Genomic DNA, 18,056 nt, shown 5'->3' on the forward strand with positions numbered 1-18,056 from the left:
CCTGGCAGGGTCCAGTGGAAGCCTGGAGCCCAGCCCTGCAGGTTTCTGGTACCAGAGAGCTGGACTCTAGGGCAGGACATGCTAGCAGTGCCTGGGTACTTCCAGCCTTCCGCTGTCTCTAGGCTGCCTCTGCTGTGTGTGCTTCCTTGACTCCACTTACTCAGTCCTCTGGGGCAGCTGTTACCCAGGGTAGCCTGGTCTGCAAAGAGGGTGTGGTAGGTGTGTGATGACAGCTATGCTCTGCAGCCATGTGGGCGGAAGTCAGCTCTCAAATGCACAAAGGGTCCTGTAGTGGGGACACTGGCTGAGGTAGTCATCCCTGAGCATCCTGGGGCTGTGGAGGCACATAGGTCACATACTTCATGTGGAAAAGATCTAGTTATCAGCAGCTCTGATGGGCCTGGGGGCAGAACCCCCACAGAGTCAGTGGGAGAGCCAGAAGCAGATTCTCTACTAGTTAGTTCATCTTCAGTCCTGGGGAGCATCTGTCCAAGAAGGTGCCATGACACTGACACTTCAGGTGGGAAGTATCCTCTGATGAGGTGTTCTGTGTGGGGCATCTCCTGATGATAGGTGACCATTGAGTCACCTGGGAGGAGGGGACCCCAAATAATGACACTTGGTGCTGCCCACAGGAACCACAACCAGGATGGGAAGACAGTGGGGAGTCTTGGGAACCTGGTCCTCTTGGGGAAGGGAAGGACATGTCAGTCTGGACACATTGAACTTGGCATTCAAGACATTGAGCAGCGAGGTGCAGGAGGCAGGCAGAAGCAAGTCGGCCTATAGAAGAGACCTTGAAGGCAGGGAGCGAGGAGGAGCAGATGGATGGAACAGCACAGCAGGCACACAGAGGATTCCAGACAGGTGCTCTGTACATGCATTAAGAAGGACTGAGTGTAGATAGGACCCTTGGATCGGGGAGACAGGCCATGGGTCATGAGGCAGGTAGTATGGGAAGGAGTGGAGCTCAGTGAGAGCAGGAGGGGTTAGAGGCCCTCCCTTGGCTCAGTGGGATGAGATACAGGTCTGTGCTGGTGAAGCCACAGCGAAAGACAAAGTCTCTACCGTGCTTCTCTTTATCTACAAAGAAGAGACAGGAAGGGAGGGAGGGGAGTGTGGTAAAAAGCCAGCAAGAAGGCTGATTGGGGGATGTTCCGGAGAACCTGCCCCAGGAGCATGGGGTCCAGAATATAGTGCAGTGCAGTCCCAGAAAGATCTCTTTCCTCAAAACAGGAAAGATGAAAGGCAGTCAGGAAGACTGGGCATGAGTCTGGCTGGAGGAAATTGTTCTCCCATTCCCTGGTGTGACATTTCTAAATCTCTGTCTTAGTTGTTAATACGAGGCAGAGAGACATAAGGAGCAGGAACCAATTCTGGAAAGCCATTATGCTTCCATTGGTCTTGTCAAAACCTTGTACTTGGAGACCACTTTTGCAGATGATAAGGATGTTATTGGGAGAAAGGCACAGGCCACAGTGATGCAGTTAGCTGGTGGATGGAGTAAATATAAAATGTCCTCCTGAAATGCGAACCCCTAAGTGGGGACCAGGGGGTCCACATAGCCATGAGTAATTTCAGAGTCTCAGAGCCCTGGTGCAACCCAGGTGGCTAGTGATTACTCATGGGTTAGTAGGAGATAGAGCATGCTTGTTGGCTTCTCTAAGCGGCACATGGCCAGCCACAGTCTAAATGCAGACTTTGCCATATCATTTCAGGAGTTTGAGAAGCATCGCCAGAGCTTTTACAGGATGGCACCATCTGAAAAGGGCCAACTGGGATGAGCCCCCCTCAGGCAACCTGATTGAGGGTAAGGAACATGTTGCAATGAGGGTTTACAGCCCATGGAGAAAACTGGAAGGTTGTCTTAAATCACCTCATTTAGGAGGTTGTAAAGCGTAGGTTCCTGCAAAAGTACTCATTCCCTAGGTTAGATAATTGATAGGTAGTGGTAAAATATGAAGGAAATTAGAATGTGGGTTCTATGGTTTGAATCTAAAACCATTCCCCCAGAAGGCCCAGATGTTCAGAGGTGGGGCTTTTGGGAGGTGAATGGATCATCGGGGCAATGACCTCCTCTAGGGATTAATTCATTGCTGAGTCATGATGAATGGGCTGTTGAGAGGTGGGGTCTACACAGAGGAAGTAGGTCACTAGCGCCTATCCTGAAGGATATATCTTGAACCTAGCCCATTCTTCTCCCTCTCTCTGCTGCCTTGCTACCATGAGGTGAGCAGGTTTTCTCTGTCAAGCCCTGCTGTTATGATGGTTCTGCCTCACCATAAGCCTGAAAACAATAGAGCTGGCTGATCATGGACTGAAACCTCTCAAAGTAGGAGCCAAGATAAACTTTGCCTTATTTAAATTGGCTTCACTCAGCTTTTACATCACAGTGACAGCAAGTTAACTAACATAATGGGCAAAGAACTAAAGCATGGGCTTCCTTCTGATCATGGGTTTCCCCAGGACAATTCCTGGGTGCCTTGTGAGAAGTCATTAGAAGTTTAATGCATAAAGAGCTTGCGTTAAGTGTGGATGGGCAGCACAACAGATAATGACTTGTGCACTTGTGCACATGTCCCCATCCTTCCCTGCCTGACCACTTCCTGTGGAGGGTGATTGTCTTGTAATTCTGGATGCTCTTTGGAGCAGATATCCTCCTCCTAGAGGGCCCTCCCCACTGCCTCTGCCTGCTGTTGTGATAGGAACTCCACGTCAGGAACAAATATGTGGAAAAGCCTGGATAGGCGATCGAAGTACCCACCAGCAGGCCTCTTTCCAGGAACCAGCATCTCTGGGCAGGATGGTGTCCACAAGCGTCTGTCATGCATGCCACCTCCCTCTCCTTCCCGGGCCTCTTCCCTGCTCCTCATGATGCTCTTCCGCCCCTCCTGTCCTTCCTCACTGTTCTTCTTCACTTGCCTTTCCTCACCCATCCCTCTTCGCCCGCCAGGCCTCTCTCTCTTTGTCGTCTCTTCTTTCCTCTCCGTCTTCTTTCCATTCTCTTGTTGCTTTCCAAAATCCTACACTTCTTGAGCATCCATCTCTGCTGTTTAAGAAGGTCTGCATCTGGAGGAACCCTAAGGACTACTACCCTGATTTACCCATGTGGACTCAAGAGGTTGACGTGCAGGGCCCAGAGCACATGCGAGGCAGCCAAGACTGAGCTCACATGCGAGGCAGCCAAGACTGAGCTATGCTTCTTCTGATTCAGTCCAGGGTCTCCCCACTGGGTGTGGGGAACCCTTTTTGCACAGCACTGGCTGCTCTCAGAGTGGTTCACATAGTTAGATGAGTGTTTTCAAAGAAGAGTGAAGTATGTGAACCAACTCCCCACGATGAATGTAATCGTCATGTACAGCAAACATGTACTAATAAAAATAAAAAATCAACAAAAGAAGACAAAGAATGGCCATGCCTGTCTTGTGGCCTTGCCCTCTGTGACCCATCCAGCTGTCATCTCCTCCAACCCACCCTGTCTTCAGGCAGATATGAAGGTGGTTTGGAATATGAAGGTGGGGGAGATGACCTGTCTGCTTCCCTTCCAGCCCTGCCCTCAGTCTTGGAAGCTGAATTTCCTTAAAAATTGGCAATGAAGGAAGGATGTTTTATTAAATAAGGATATATTTATTTTCTCTGCCACTCCATTTCAGTGTTTCCTGGGCTCTGTAGTAAAGAATTTAAGATCTAACCATGAGTCCTTGTTGCAGTTTGATTTTACTGTTACAGTTGCTGGGAATTTTTGTTGTGATTCTAATTGTTGTTTTCCTTCAACACCCACGCTGTTAGTGCTGTGTTTGGGAAGTGAGAAATCACAAACTGTGAGTTATAGAACAAAACCTGAATCTGTTTGACCACAGTAGTCTAAAAGAAACAAACGTTCACAGAATGTGCTCCCACCGACAGACGAAGCTGATTAAGTGGAAGTGTCTTGTGTGACTGAGTAGGTGAGGCATGCAGATGCACGTGGCCGGGGGACCGGCACCTTCGCCCTCCACTGGGTGTTCCAGCTTCCCTCTGGCTGGAGCCAGGGGTGGCCCTTGCAGCAAGCCTGTCTCCCCGCACTGTGGAGTGCAGTCACCCCTGCCTTCTCTAGGGATGTAGTCAGAGGTGGCCTGTGGAAGTCAGGTTTCTCCCCAGGACTCAGGGATAATGAGGCCACACCCCTGGTGCTAACCAACTCTGTGGAAAATGGAAACAAGATTTCCCCACCTAGGTGTCAGTGAAGATCTCTTGTAAGTGGGAACCCCACCATCAGTTAGAGGAACCCGCTCCTTCAGTGTCCACAGAGGCTCAGGACAGGACCTGGGCTCCTGCCCTCATCTGCCAGCAACTACACACTAGCCATGATGTCTATGTGTGCCAGCCACAGCAGAAAGCCTGAGGGGGACTCAGATGTCCAGGTTTCACTGAAAAATTGTCATCATACAAATAATAATAGGAACAGAATGATCTTTAAACAGATCATTCAAACAGAATAAAAAATAGATACCAAGTCAAGATGACAGGTTCACTAGAATTACTGGATGGAGATTTAGAGCAGCCATTATAAACATTCTCCAATGTCCAACAATAAACGTGGTGGGAATGTGAAGTAATAATCTCTGCAAAGAAATAGAAGATATAAAGAGCCAAGTGGAAATTTTAAAACTGAAAAATACAATAAGCTAAATGAGAAACTCATTTAGTAGGTGGGATCCACTGTGCTAGAGATACAAGATGAATCAGGTAGCTGAAAGTCAGAATAGTAGATTACTCAACAGGAGCTTGTTGTCCACCTAAATTTAAAAAATAATAATAATGACATCCACTGCTGATGATGCCATGAAGCTAGGTCTCTTAGGCATTGCCAGTAGGAATGCAAAACAGTGCAACCTCTCTGGAAAACAATTTGGTGGTTTCTTTAAATGTGAACATATGAATGGCCAGGGATTTAGCTCAGTGGCACCACACCTGCCTTGCAAGAGCCGTGTCCTGAGTTTGATCCCCAGTACCAAAAACTTTTTTAAAAATGAGATAAAATTGAACATGTGGGCTGAGGATGCAGTTCAGTGGTAGAGCACCTGCCTAACATGTGCAGGGCCCTGGGTTCTATCCTCATTACTGCAAAATAGCACCGCTAAATTTGCTGCAACCACTCAATAAAGGAAGAAATGATAAATTGGACTTTTGTCAGATACAAAAACTTGATCCTTTGGTTCATGTGAGAGCATGATGGTCGAGTGTTCATGCCATATGTGTGAAATGTACCTCCCCTCAGATATTACTATGTCAGCACATTACCTGTCTGACATGGGAAAAAAAACAAAACAATGCATAAAAACTCTCCTGCTCTACTCAGCAGGAGAAAAACATGCATGGAAATGTGTGAGGTAGATTGTTCACAATACCTGTTATGCCCAAGTCGCGAAGTCCCCAAAGACCACCAAGGAGTCAGGTCCGATGCAATTACAAGAGGAGTTTATTGCAAGATTGAGCCTGGACCCTCAGGTGTCACTGTCGCAGCGGCTTCAGACTGAGAGCCCAGATCCATTTTTGAAGCGGGTTTATATAGGGTTAAGAAAACGTTTTGCTTATATAGTTTCTATTTTTAGCTCTCGCTTATCATTGGATATTCGAGGGATACTGGGAGGGCTTTTACATTTTATTGGATGTTTGAGGGGCACCGGGAGGTCACTTACTGGAAAATTACCTAATGCCTACATTCACAGAATCTATTCCTCTTTTTAAAGAACATCTGATTAAACAAATTCTATAATTAACAAAGACTACATATGTGAGCAATGACTAATGCCTATATTAGCAATGGCTACCTATATAAGTTATGACTAGTACCTATATTGGCTAAATCAATTTCATCAATCGTCCTTTTAAAAAAATGTTGATTATTTTAAGCAGGAAGAATTCATCTTTAGATCATAAAAAGAGGAACAGAAACAGGGTGGAGATGCCCTAAGATAGCTTGCCCTAAAAAGAGGAACAGAAACACAGGGAGACTGTCACATAGAATGGAATTTTACAGAAGGGAACTTTTGCAGCTTTGTTCTGGGCAAGGGGTGTATAGAGGGGGCACAGAGGGAGCCCACCTTGACCTGAAAACTTGGTCCTCATATAGCAAACACTAGAAATAGCCAAAATATTCTTCAGCTCATGAAAAGTTAAGCCACTGTGGCTCACCCACACTAAAGGTGCTAATCAGCAACAATGAAAAAGGTGTTGTTAACACAACCACCACCTGTGTGATCTCTGGGAAGTGTGTGAATGGAAAAGCCAGTCCCCTAAAGTTACCTACTATACAGGTCCATTTATACAGTATACTCCGTGAAGTTGCAGTTCAGAGTTGGAGGCCTCAGTCTTTTGTGGATTTTTCCTTAAAACCTAACTAACAATTTTTCAAAGACCATCCCCACCCCCACTCACATGGCAACTTCCAGGAAAACTAAAAATATCCTCCTCCACAATTGTTTTTTTGGCGGGACGTTTGTAAATAGCCAATCCCGCCTGCTGATTGGCCGCTGCCCCGGCATTCCCGTATCATAACAAGTTGCTGTACTGCCTGTAGCTGTCTCAAGTGTTCTGGCTTTTGCTCTTCTTAAAGCTCTAAGATCTCTAAGGTGCAACCAAAATGCCCTGCACCCTCTAAGGCTTTATTAATACAGTATTTTATTAAATTAAATTACATCACTGCAGGAGACATAGCATATTTGGGGTTTAAACTAAAAAATAGACATTTATGGGCATTTTTCTGACCATATCTGAATTTCACAATGAGGGTGCTCTAGGAATGTAACCGCCCAGAAATTTCCTGAATCTACTGTTCAGTGACTCTAAAATAACCAGGACAGTGGAACTGGAGAACAGGTTGGGAGTGCGGGTGAATGAGGAGGTGGATAGGCAGGGTGCAGCTGTGAGAGGTGGCAGGAGGGTCCTGGTGGGGCAGGTGTTCTGTGTCAGGACTGCGTGTCAGCTGTCCTGTTGGTGAGACTTTTCTCTGGTTTTGCAGAATACTGCTATAGAGGAAATCAGGGTGATGGGTACCAGGGATCTCTGTGTTAATGCTAACAACTACATGTGAGTCTGCAGTGATCTCAACATGAAAAGTTTGATTTTAAAACTCTTTGAGGAAGCTATAGGCAACTCTACATATATATATACTGTAACTTGCTTTGTGGACAAAAGTTATTAATTGCCTGATTTCTATATGGCATAGATTTAGAGATTGTGTCTCATAAATCATAATTGAAAACTGGTTATCAGTCTTTCAACAACATGGCTAAACATGAATCTCATTAGCAAGTTTCAATCCTTGTTCATTAATAATTCAGGTCTCAGTCCCCCCAAATATAAAGACCCGATTCAAAAATGGGCATCCGAAATGAACAGACATTTCTCAGACAAAGAAGTAAAAGCAGCAAGAAAATATTTGAAAAAATGTTCCACATTGCTGGTCATTCGCGAGATGCAGATGAAAACAACACTGAGATTCCACCGCACCCCACAAAGAATGGCTGCTATCAAGAAATCACACAATAAAAAATGTTGGCAGGGTTGTGGGGAGAAAGGAATCCTTCTCCATTGTTGGTGGGAGTGCAGACTGGTGCAACCACTGTGGAAATCAATATGGAGATACCTCAAAGAGCTTGGACTGGAGGTTCCCTTTGACCCAGCCATCCCTCTGCTGGGTATCTTTCCAAGAGAACTAAAAGAATCATATCACAGAGAAGTATGTGCACCCGTATTTATAGCGACACAGTTTGTAATAGCTAAATCTTGGAAACAGCCCATTTGCCCATCTGTTGGAAACTGAATAAAGAAGATGTGGTCTTTCTATAAAATGGAATATTACTCAGCCATAAAGAATGAGAAAATAGATTCATTCATAGGAAAATGGATACATATTGAAGATATACTCCTAAGTGAAATAAATAAGTCACACATGTGTAAATACCGAATAGTTTCCCTGGTGTGAATAATCTGCAACAATGCATAAGATTCTAATAAGATTACTGACATTGTGAAATGGGAAGAAAGGAGCTAAAGGTGTAGGGAAGGTGGGATGGGTAGGGGAAGAGTAAAAGGGGAAAAGAAAAAAATGTGAGAGAATGAAAAGATGAAAATAAAGTGTTTGTAGATGGGGAGGGGAAGAGGGGGTGAAGGGAGGGCAGAGGTAAGGGGAAAAAATGAGAATCAAGACTTGTCATGTAGAGGTACAAGATCCCAACAATGAATGTAACTGTACTGTATCCCTAAAATGTACCAATAAACTCAATTAAAGCTGAAAAAAAAAACAACTCAGGTCTATATATGAAAAACAGAACCCTGGGTAACTTCTGTCACTTTGGTGTATAGAAAGTAAATCCATTTCAAAATAAAATAACTGAAACTCACATGAGTTTAACAAACTATAGAAATGATACTAATATTGTTCCAATTATTTTATAACAATTATCTTCTGAGTTATATTTTATTTAAAATTATTTAGTTTTGGCTCTTTAACCCATAGATAATCATCTTGTTGATAAGTCAAGAATTTAAAAGTTGTCATGAGATCATACAGTTTATCTTCAGTTCTCAGCTACAGCCATGATTGGTTAAAGAAAGCACACCTGGGGCCGGGGATGTAGCTCAGTGGTTCTACCGCTTGCCTCACAAGTGCAAAGTCCCGGGTTCAATCCCTGGTACAAAAAAAAAAAGAAGCACACCTTAATCATACCTTTCCCTTTATGTCCTTTGCCTCTGCTTCATTGTTGGTTCTTGGGTCAGCCTAGAATTGAGGGTTTCTGCGGCAAAGCAAACTATGCTCCTGGCAAAAAGGCAATACCAGCAGGAGATTTGAACAGCTTCCTGAGAGCTGGGTGTTTTGGTTGCACCTTAGAGATCTTAGGGCTTTACCCATTGCCTCATTCACCATAAGCCAAATGAGTGAGGCACTAAGCCAAACAGGGAGTCCTGATTAGATTTTTTTTTTTTTTTTTTTTGGCTGTACCAAGAGTCCAATTCAGGACCTTGCACTTGCAAGGCAGGTGCAGTGCCACTGAGCTACATTCTCAGCCCTGATTAGGACTTTTAATTGGCTGAATATCCTCTGCTAGCATCTTGTCATGAAGAATTCTCTAAATCCTTTATCAGTTGACTCCTGACTTTAGACCCACTTGTTCTCTGTGCCTCCTCCTTGGGCTGATGCAACTTGGTGAGTGGTGTGTTCTTGCAACACCTGATTTTATGCCCAGCCTTGATCATTTCTTCCCTTGTGCAGCTGTTTCCTTGGTGACACTGACCCCATTCTGGCCATCAGCACTATGGATTCTTTGGGTTGGATGCCTTTTGCTCAGGGCCATGTGGCCAGCTTCACTGACTCCACCACTCAGCTCCAGGAGCATGCCAGTTGTGACTACTGTCGGTGTTTCTGGATATCACCATGTATCCCATAGGAAGCTGGGGATAACAGTAGTTGAGAACCCCTGGTCTGGAAGCCACCCCGAGCTTTCTTCACTTCAGCAGCAGAGACCAGGGTCCAGGGTTCATGTGAGCCTGGTAGCCTCTGCTTCTTGCTCACAGGAGTAAACAAGGTGCCAATGCCCATATAAAGGAAGTCATTGTTCGTGCCTTTTGGTGCCCCTGTATAAACACATGCGGAAATTCCAGGACTTTTTATTTAGAAATAGAAGTATTAGACCATGGGGACGGGGAGCACAGTCCAGTTAGTGGCTGCAGGCTCACTTCAGCACTGCAGGGGACATGTGCACTGCAGTCCATGGAAGCCCGTGGGTGCCAGCACATGACAGGTTTTGGTCCTTGGCAGACCAGAGCAAGAGGGCGGAGGAGGCACCCTGCACCCAGAACTGCTGGTGTTCCTGATGTGCCTGCTCCCCCTGAAGCTGCTCAAACATGAAGCATTGAGAGTTAATTGGTTAACAAAGAACTGGGATGGATGGGATTCCTTATGATACCACAGGCATCCAAGCCAACACATCAGAATAAGAAGCAAGAAGAAACAGAGCAGTACTAAATCACAGTGTTTTTTAAAAACAACTAAATTTTCCTAATATGTATAGTTTAAAACAAGGTGGAGAAGTGGAGAGAAGAATGTTTCTTTGACGTTCTCACTAGGCTGATCCCTTCAGCAGCGCTATTCTCCCTGCCTCTGGGGAGGGAAACTTTCTGCAGAGCTGCACTTGCACAGCCTTGGCTTTCTCAGTCTGCTCCTGCCCATCGCCATGCCAGCATATGTATTCTTCCACCTCGGGATTTGGATGGGTGTGAAAGCTTCAGGAATAATGCGTGCAACCACAGCCAAGATGGCCTGCGTATTAACGGCAGGTCTTAGGCCTCTGTCTCTGACGTGCAGCTAGATGACTTTCTGGTGAGCCACACTTACTTTGGAGGAAAGTTGCTTGGCCTTGTTATATACTAAGGTTCAGGACTGGGAGACCTAGCTACTGCAGGTTCTTAATCATACTTCTGTTCTGCCCTGTTTGAAGATCCTGACTTAATACTTCTGCATCAGAAAAACATTTCAACCGAAAGTCCCCTAACCATCATCTGAGGGACTTTTCTTGTCATATTCTTGCACAAGTTTAGTCATTTTGAATTGTGTTCGTTTAGTTTCAAAGTCAGAGTTAAAGCCAAACATTAGGGATGACTTAATAATCCTGAGTAGCTTTATCAGAATAGCTGTAGAGAAATGCATTTAAACTAGTATAGTGATTATAATAATAAAAGGAAAATTTCATGCACTTACAAAAATTCTGAATCTAGAAAATTTTCCACTTCAAAAAGGAACTGTTACTACCAGTGCATTGCAACAGTTTATCCTAATCTTTATCTCACCAGGGCCCATCATGAAGTTCTGCTTCCAACAGAAGCAGAGAAAGCTTCTGTTAACCCCCATTCTTATGCAGAGAAGCCTGCTTGCTGTGGTTCCTTTGTACCAGCTGCTTTGGGGGCAGGAGGTGACAAGGAACATTGCCCGAGCCAAACTCAAAGAGGGCAGACTCACGATTTCATTAAACTGCAATCTAATGCAAACTGCTCAAGGGGGCCCAGAGCCACTGACTTATTTTCATGTTCAGCCAGATTTAAATAAAGGAGTTTTCCTTAGGCTGTTTGACTTTCTCCAGGAAGGGGCCTTGGACAAACAGAACCCCAGAACCTCAAAGAGAGAGTGCTGTGTTTGGGGTGACACAAATCAGCCCATAGTATCTTCATGATGAAAATACAGTCAGTATCATAGGGCAGGTCAGAGGGGCTGGCAGAGGGACGCAGTCTCCTATTTCCTGCTGCTGTGCAAGCAAGGGACAGACACATGCTGATACCATCTGGTTTCTGCTTGGAAGAAAGTGTTATAATCACTCTAATCTCATGTTGGTGTCTCAGGACGAAGTGCCACAAACTGGGCTGCTGAAAACAAGAGAAAGCTATCTCCTCAAGTTCTGGAAACCAGAAGCCCAGAATCAAGGGGTCAGCAGGGCCAAGTTGTCTGAGGCAGAGCCTTATGGCAGGGAGCAGTGCTTGAACAAAATGACTCCTGTCAGGGTCTGCAGGTAGAGAGGGAGAGAGGGAGAAAAAGGGGGAGAGGGGAATTCCTGGGGAAGGCCCCACCTCCTACAGCTCCACCACCTCCCAGTAGTGCCACCAGCTGGAGACTAAGCCTTCAATACTCAGCTTTTAGGGATTGTCCAGATTCAAACTCCAACAAGGATCTTCTGGGGCCAGACTGTCCTGTGTTCACACTGCCTCTAACCTGCACAATTGCTTCATAACACAGGTATCATCATATACAGTCTCCAATTTAGGCTGATTTGACGTTCGATATTTCAATTTCCCCGCCGTTTTTTACAGAAACTCTTGCCAGAGTTTAGGGTGCTAAAGTCTCCTCGAAGTGATTTCTAGGTTTAAAAAAAAATGTTTGTTTGGTCAAGACAAGCACAAAAAGTTGGATGTGGTGGGGCAGGCCTGTAATCTCAGCACGCAGTAGGGTCTCCATGAGTTTGAAGCCAGCCTCAGCTCCATAGTGAGTTCAAAGTCAGCTTAAACTGCATAGCAAAACCTTGTCTCAAAAAAATCAACAACAAAAAGACAAGTGCAAAAGATAGCAAAGTTTTATTAAAGAAACAGGCTCTGCAGAGCTGATTTAGGCCAAGTAAAAGTAGGAAAAATAAGTACGTGCTCGATAGGAGAGAGCAGGCTGCTGTGAGAACACAGTAACAGAGAGCTTGGTGATGACTGTGTCTTTTATATCTCCCAGTCCTCAGGCTGACTTTAGGGTTAGGCCATCCTATCCAAAACGACTGGAGTTTTGGCAAGAGGTCCACATGCAGGGCCTTGGGAACTGTTTTGTGAGTGCATCCTGGGATTTTTGTAATCAACAGGCCATACCACCCTGAATGTGCCCAGTCTTGTCTGTAAATCAACAGGTCATGCCTACTTCCACAGGCGGTCTGCCATGCCCTAATCTCCTGTCTCAAAAACCACATTTTAATGTCCATTAACTATTAATAGTGACCCACACAACCATTCTGTTTCTCATTTTCAATACATGCTCAATGAATTATGTGATTCTTTAATATAGTTGACACTTTGTAGTAAAATAGGCCTTGTGCTACATGATTTAGTCCAACTATAGACCGATGCCAGGGTCTGAGCAGGGTCTATTTTTTACTTTCCAGCAATGGAGATTGAATCCAAGGCTTTTGCACTGAGCTACCTCAGACCCTTTTGTTTTTTATTTTGAGACTGGGTCTTACTAAATCACTACTGGTTAGTTGCCCAGGTTAGGCTGGAACCTGCAGTCCTCCTACCTCAGTCTTCCAAGAGTGCTGAGATTATAACTATGCATCACCACACCCAGCTGTGTCTGAGAACATTTAAATTGAGCTATGCCAATCTGCTGTGCTCAGTGAGTTAGGTGTGTTAAGTGCATTTTGGCTTAGGATACTTTCAACTTTCAGCTCGGGATGGACTTGTCAGGATGCACCATTGTGAGTAGAGAAGCTCTGGCTTGTGAATGTGGAATCTGAAATTTAGCAGATTCCATCACTTTTTGGAGCCTGTTTTGTCTGACTGCAGACACTGTGTTCTGACTATCAGCAGCCTAAGAAGAATCTCTTCAGATAGCCTGTGAAGACCTGGGTTGGGGTTGGGGTTGGTGTTGGGATGGTTGGGGGAGGCCACCATAGTGTGCATAAAGTTACCATTTAATTACCTCCAAGCTATGGTCCCATTTAATGGCCTGTTTCAAGAAAGCTCTCTCCTTATTCATAAGTGCACTGCCCCAGGGAGAGGATAATGTCAGCATTGTTACTTCCAATAATGTGCCATTAATCTCCAGCAGTGCCAAAGGAAGCCAGCTCTGAAACGCTCAGCTCCCTGAGGAACATTTTGTATCCAACTTAATCTTTGTTTTATGTCTGCAATATCAGAGCCTTCCAAAGAGCCCATGCACAATCAAAATGTGTTTAATTTCATGTGAGAGATTTAGATCTTAATCAACAAAGGAAGGAAGCACAGCCTAAAGCCATGGACTGCACTCTTCTCGGGGAAGTCTTTGGGCCCAATCCCAGCATCCTTTGAGGGAATAGGGACCAACTCCTTCCAGGGCTGTTGACCCTGCCTGTCCCTTGCACTGCCTTGGGTTTTGACACATGAGGGATGACCACATTCCTCATAGGACAGCTTCCATCTGTGGATGGCGTTTCACCATGTGGTGTCCCCAAGCTAAGGGTGATGCTGCAGGAGGCCAGAGCTAGATTTTGGGGAAATTTAGCCTTTGGCTGACCAGCCAGTTAGCAGTAGAGTATAACCCCCAGGCCTTCTTGGTTTGGTACTACTGGTACAGGGCTCAGCTTGTGCCCAGCAGGATTTTTATCATTTCCTCTGGACTGTTACATGGGTTATTCCTGCACATCTTGTCAGTGCTGACCAATTCCACCCAAATCCTGCTATGCGGCAGGCACAGGGCTAGACACTACCAAGCTAGCTCTGTCCCACTGGTGTCACCTCCCATGTTCCAGGCTTTCACAAGATGCTGGCCATACCCAGTCATAGTGTCAGTAGACAGGGTCTGCAGGGGAGAACCTTTGCCTACTTGACCTGCCAAGTAGGTCCCATTATAATGCTCATCACAGAAACAGGATTGCGGGACCCATCAGTGAAAGGCATAGGTAGATTCATTAGACAGCGCTGAGTGAGGGACAGTAAAAAAGTATGCCAGCTTGAACAACTGAGGAAGCACTGAAATTATGTTATCCTTCTAAAAGTGGCTCGCCAAATAAACAGTACTGGGTTCTGGGTTGCTCGCTCCTCCTTTGGAGTTGGAGTCCAGGTTCTTCTATTTTGAACAAAAAATTGAACAAAATGGCACATTGAGGCCATACTCTTAAGTGAAATAAATAGGAGACACACATGTAAATACCAAATAGTCTCTCTGGTTTGAGAAACTGAAAGTGTAAATAAGGATTAAAATGTATAATAGATAATGTGACATAGGAAGAAAAGGTCCAAAGGGGAAGGGGAATTGGAGGAGCAGGGAAAAGGAAAGAAGGAAAAGGAAAAAATATGAGAAAGGGAAAAAATGCAAACAAAAGTTTTTGTTAAGAGGGAGGGGTGGAGGGGTTGGAGGGAGAACAGGGGAATGGGGAAAAAAATAAGAACCAAGACATATCATGTAAAGGTACAAATTCCCTATGATGAATGTCATCCTATTGTATACCTAAAATGTACCAATAAATTCAATAAAAAAGAATTGAACAAAATGAGGAAAAAGCAGTGACAAAGTTTATTTTAAAAGTAAAAGTGAGGAGTGATGGAGACACTGGCCTCTGCAGAGTGAGCTTGGCCAAGTAAAAGAAGAGGACACAGAACAGGGCTTCATGAGGAAAGCCATGATTGGCATGTGTCCTTTTATACTGTCCAAATCTGGAGGAAACCGGAACGAACTTCTACAGACAGGTCCTGAGAGGTGGGGCTGCGATCCTACACCTCAGGCAGACATCAGATGTAGGCATCCTATTGAAAACCTGCTCAAATTCTCACGTGCAAATCCACGTGCAAAGCTTTCGGGTTGGTTCTGCGCCTGTGTTCTGGAATCTTGTAATCAACATGTCACGCCTACCTCCTCAGCCAGCTTTGCACTGCCCTTATCTCCTATCTCAGTTACATTGTCTAGACAGCCCTTCTTGTGCTCAGAAGAAACTTCACAAATTCCAAATTGGCAGGCAGTGAGAACCAGCTGGCAAGTGCTTGCTACACTAATGATGAGTTGTTATTTTCCTACTTTTTTCATTCTGGCTTTTCTCCCCCTCAGCATCAGGGGAATCACACTCTGAACACACTCATGTGGGTATGGGTGTTTTGTGGTGGCTGAGTCGCCCTGCTGTTGAGTTTATGTCTTTCGTAGCAGTAGCTGGAGTATAAAATTGATAATAGCAACAACTAAAGGTCTTGGTGTTGACAGTCAAAGGCAGTGGTTTTCAAAATTTAGTGTATTAGGTGGAATACTTAGGTGATTACTGGACTTTGCCCCAGAACTACTCTCTCAGAATGTTTTAAATTTTTTAATTGAGATAAACTCACATATTTACCACTTTAATCATTTAAAAGTGTATGATTCAGTGTGTTTTAATATGATAAAAATCTTTTTTTTTTTTGTACCAGGGATTGAACTCTGGACCTTGCACTTGCAAGGTGGGTGACAGCACCACTGAGCTAAATCCCCAGCCCAATATGATTAAAAATCTTTTACAACCATCACCACTAGCTCCAGAACATTTTCAGTACCCTGTACCCATTTAAGCAGTTATTCTGTTAGCCCTCCTCCCATCCTTTGGCAACAAATGACCTTTCTTTCTCTAGGAGTTTCCTTATTGTGGATATTTTATATAGATAGATTCATCCTATATTGATCCTTTTTGCCTGTCTTTTTTCACTTGGTGTAATGTTGTCTAGGCTTATCTATATTGTAGTAGAACTTACTACCTTTTCATGGCTGAATAATATGCCATGGGCCAGAGATTTAGCTCAGTGGTTCTGCTGCCTGCCTTGCAAGTACAAAGTCCCAGTTCCATCCCCAGTACACCCCTAAAAAATTTTAAAGTATTTGGAATAATATGCCAGTGTGTGGATATACCAGACTTTGTTTATCCATTCATCAGTTGACAGAATTTGGGTTGTTTTCATCTTTTGACTATTTTGAATAATGCTGCCATGAACATTTATATACAGGTTTTTGTGTGGACATTTTCATTTCTCTTGGTACATAACTGGGAGTGAAATTGTTGGGTCATATGGTAACTAGTTTAACCACCAAACTGTTTCCCACAGTGACCACACTGTTTTATAATCCCACCAGCCATGTATGGGGGTTCTGATTTTCCCACATCTCCAAAACTTGCTTTTTTGTTTTGTTTTGTTTTGTTTTGTTTTGTTTTGTTTTGTTTTTGCATTTCTTAGATCCTAACCAAGCAAATGGATGTGAAGTGGTGTTTCATTATAGCTTGAGTCCCATTCCTCACCTGCTGGGCCTGTGGTTTCTGATGAACTGATCATTTGTCTTACTGAGGACTCCTCAAACACAAGTTGTTTTCTTCTCTGCTTTCGAAATTCTTATGGTCTTTGTCTTTAGATGTTGTGTTCATCCTGTCAGTTTCTCTGAATTTATCTGACTTGGCATTTTCTTGGGTGTATCGATGAGTGTTTTTCATCAAATTTAGGGATTGTTGATCATTATTTCTTTGAATAGTCCTTTCCCTCTTCTCTCTCTCTCCTCTCCTTGGTGCAAAAGTGAGCACATTTGATGGCAATGCATAGATCCTTTTCTTCAGCTCTTTCCTTTCTGCCCCTCAGATGGGAAGCTCTCAGATGACCCATGCTCAGTAGTCCACCACAGGCACCCACTAGAGGTTTTCTCCTTCCATTCTTAAAGTTTGCAACTCCAGAATCTCTGTTGCTCCCTTTTCATAACTTTGTCTCTTTGTCATTATCCTCTAGGTGGTGAGACATCTTTCTCATCATTTCCTTTAGTCCTTTGAACGTATTTATTATTGTCTATGTAAACAGTCTTTGTCTAGCGAGTTCCAGGTCTGGGCTTCCAGAGGGACAGTTTGAACTAGTTGTCCTTTTCCTGCTTGTGGGCTATCTTTTTAAATCATTGTATACTTTATACATTTTTGTTGAAAACTGGACATTTTCAACATTACACATGGCAATTCTCGAATCAAATATCCTCACCCATTGGATTTGTTGTATTTACTTATGTGTGTTTGTTTAGTCCATTCCTGGACTAATTTGGTAAAGTCTGTATTCTCTGTCTTCTGTGGTCATTTATGTCTCTGTTCCCTCAGCTTAGTGGTCAGTGCTTGGACCTATGTTCTTGAACTCCTAGAATGAAGAGCAACCTCAGTTTTGCAGACAGCCTCCTTGGGTGTGCCAGGGTCACCTGCAGCACTCAGCCAGGCACCACTCACACCTGTCTTTCCTTGCCTCCTACTTGCACATCTGAAGGTCAACCCAAGCAGAGGTCTGAGGGACCTCTTTGGGCACAGCAGGCATGACATTCTAGAGTCCTAGGAAGATGTTGGAACTGTTCCAAATCCTCATTCCTCAGCCTTTCCTCCCAAGCAGTTTGTTGGAACCCATTGCCTCATACAACAATAGGTAAAATATTCTTCTATAAATGTTTTTGTCAGACTCTCCCTAGCTGGCTGCTGTGGCACTGAGAGAATTCCCAGTTATGTGAACTAAAGGTGAGGTCTTTCAGTTAGCCTTCCCAGGAGCCACCAGATAGGTTAAAAGAATAGTAACTCCTAGGAAATAAGGTCTGTGCCCCTCCTTTCAGTACCAGTACTGGTTGGTGTGAGTGGTATAGGCTGTGTTTCAATGCCACCATTGAGCAGGGAGCAAGAGATAGGAGCAGGGTAAGTTCGAATGCTGTGAAGCTCATGCTTATTAAGATTCAGATGATTTTTCTTATGTGTTTGTGTGGCCATTGCAAGCTTCTGGTTAGTCTCCAGAGTTCCAAAAAGTAGGCTCTGAAGATTTTTACCAGTTTTTTTTTTTTT

The 18,056-nt window shown here is 44.3% G+C and overlaps 1 protein-coding gene and 1 non-coding gene across 2 annotated transcripts in view; both read left to right on the plus strand.

Annotated features, from left to right (window-relative positions):
* Kcng2 (potassium voltage-gated channel modifier subfamily G member 2) overlaps positions 1 to 18,056 on the plus strand; it is a 67,581-nt gene that overhangs the window by 5,493 nt on the left and 44,032 nt on the right. The window contains exon 2 of the mRNA XM_010644149.3: positions 1,719 to 1,810. Within this exon, the coding sequence (XP_010642451.2) occupies positions 1,719 to 1,810 (92 nt within the window). The remainder of the gene's footprint in view (positions 1 to 1,718; positions 1,811 to 18,056) is intronic.
* On the plus strand, positions 5,190 to 5,293 carry LOC117283796. The gene has a single exon (XR_004514836.1). It is a non-coding gene; the product is annotated as a small nucleolar RNA U13 (small nucleolar RNA).

Source organism: Fukomys damarensis, unplaced genomic scaffold (assembly GCF_012274545.1).
Source record: "Fukomys damarensis isolate Sample0158 unplaced genomic scaffold, DMR_v1.0_HiC HiC_scaffold_30, whole genome shotgun sequence".
Taxonomy (NCBI): Eukaryota; Metazoa; Chordata; class Mammalia; order Rodentia; family Bathyergidae; genus Fukomys; species Fukomys damarensis.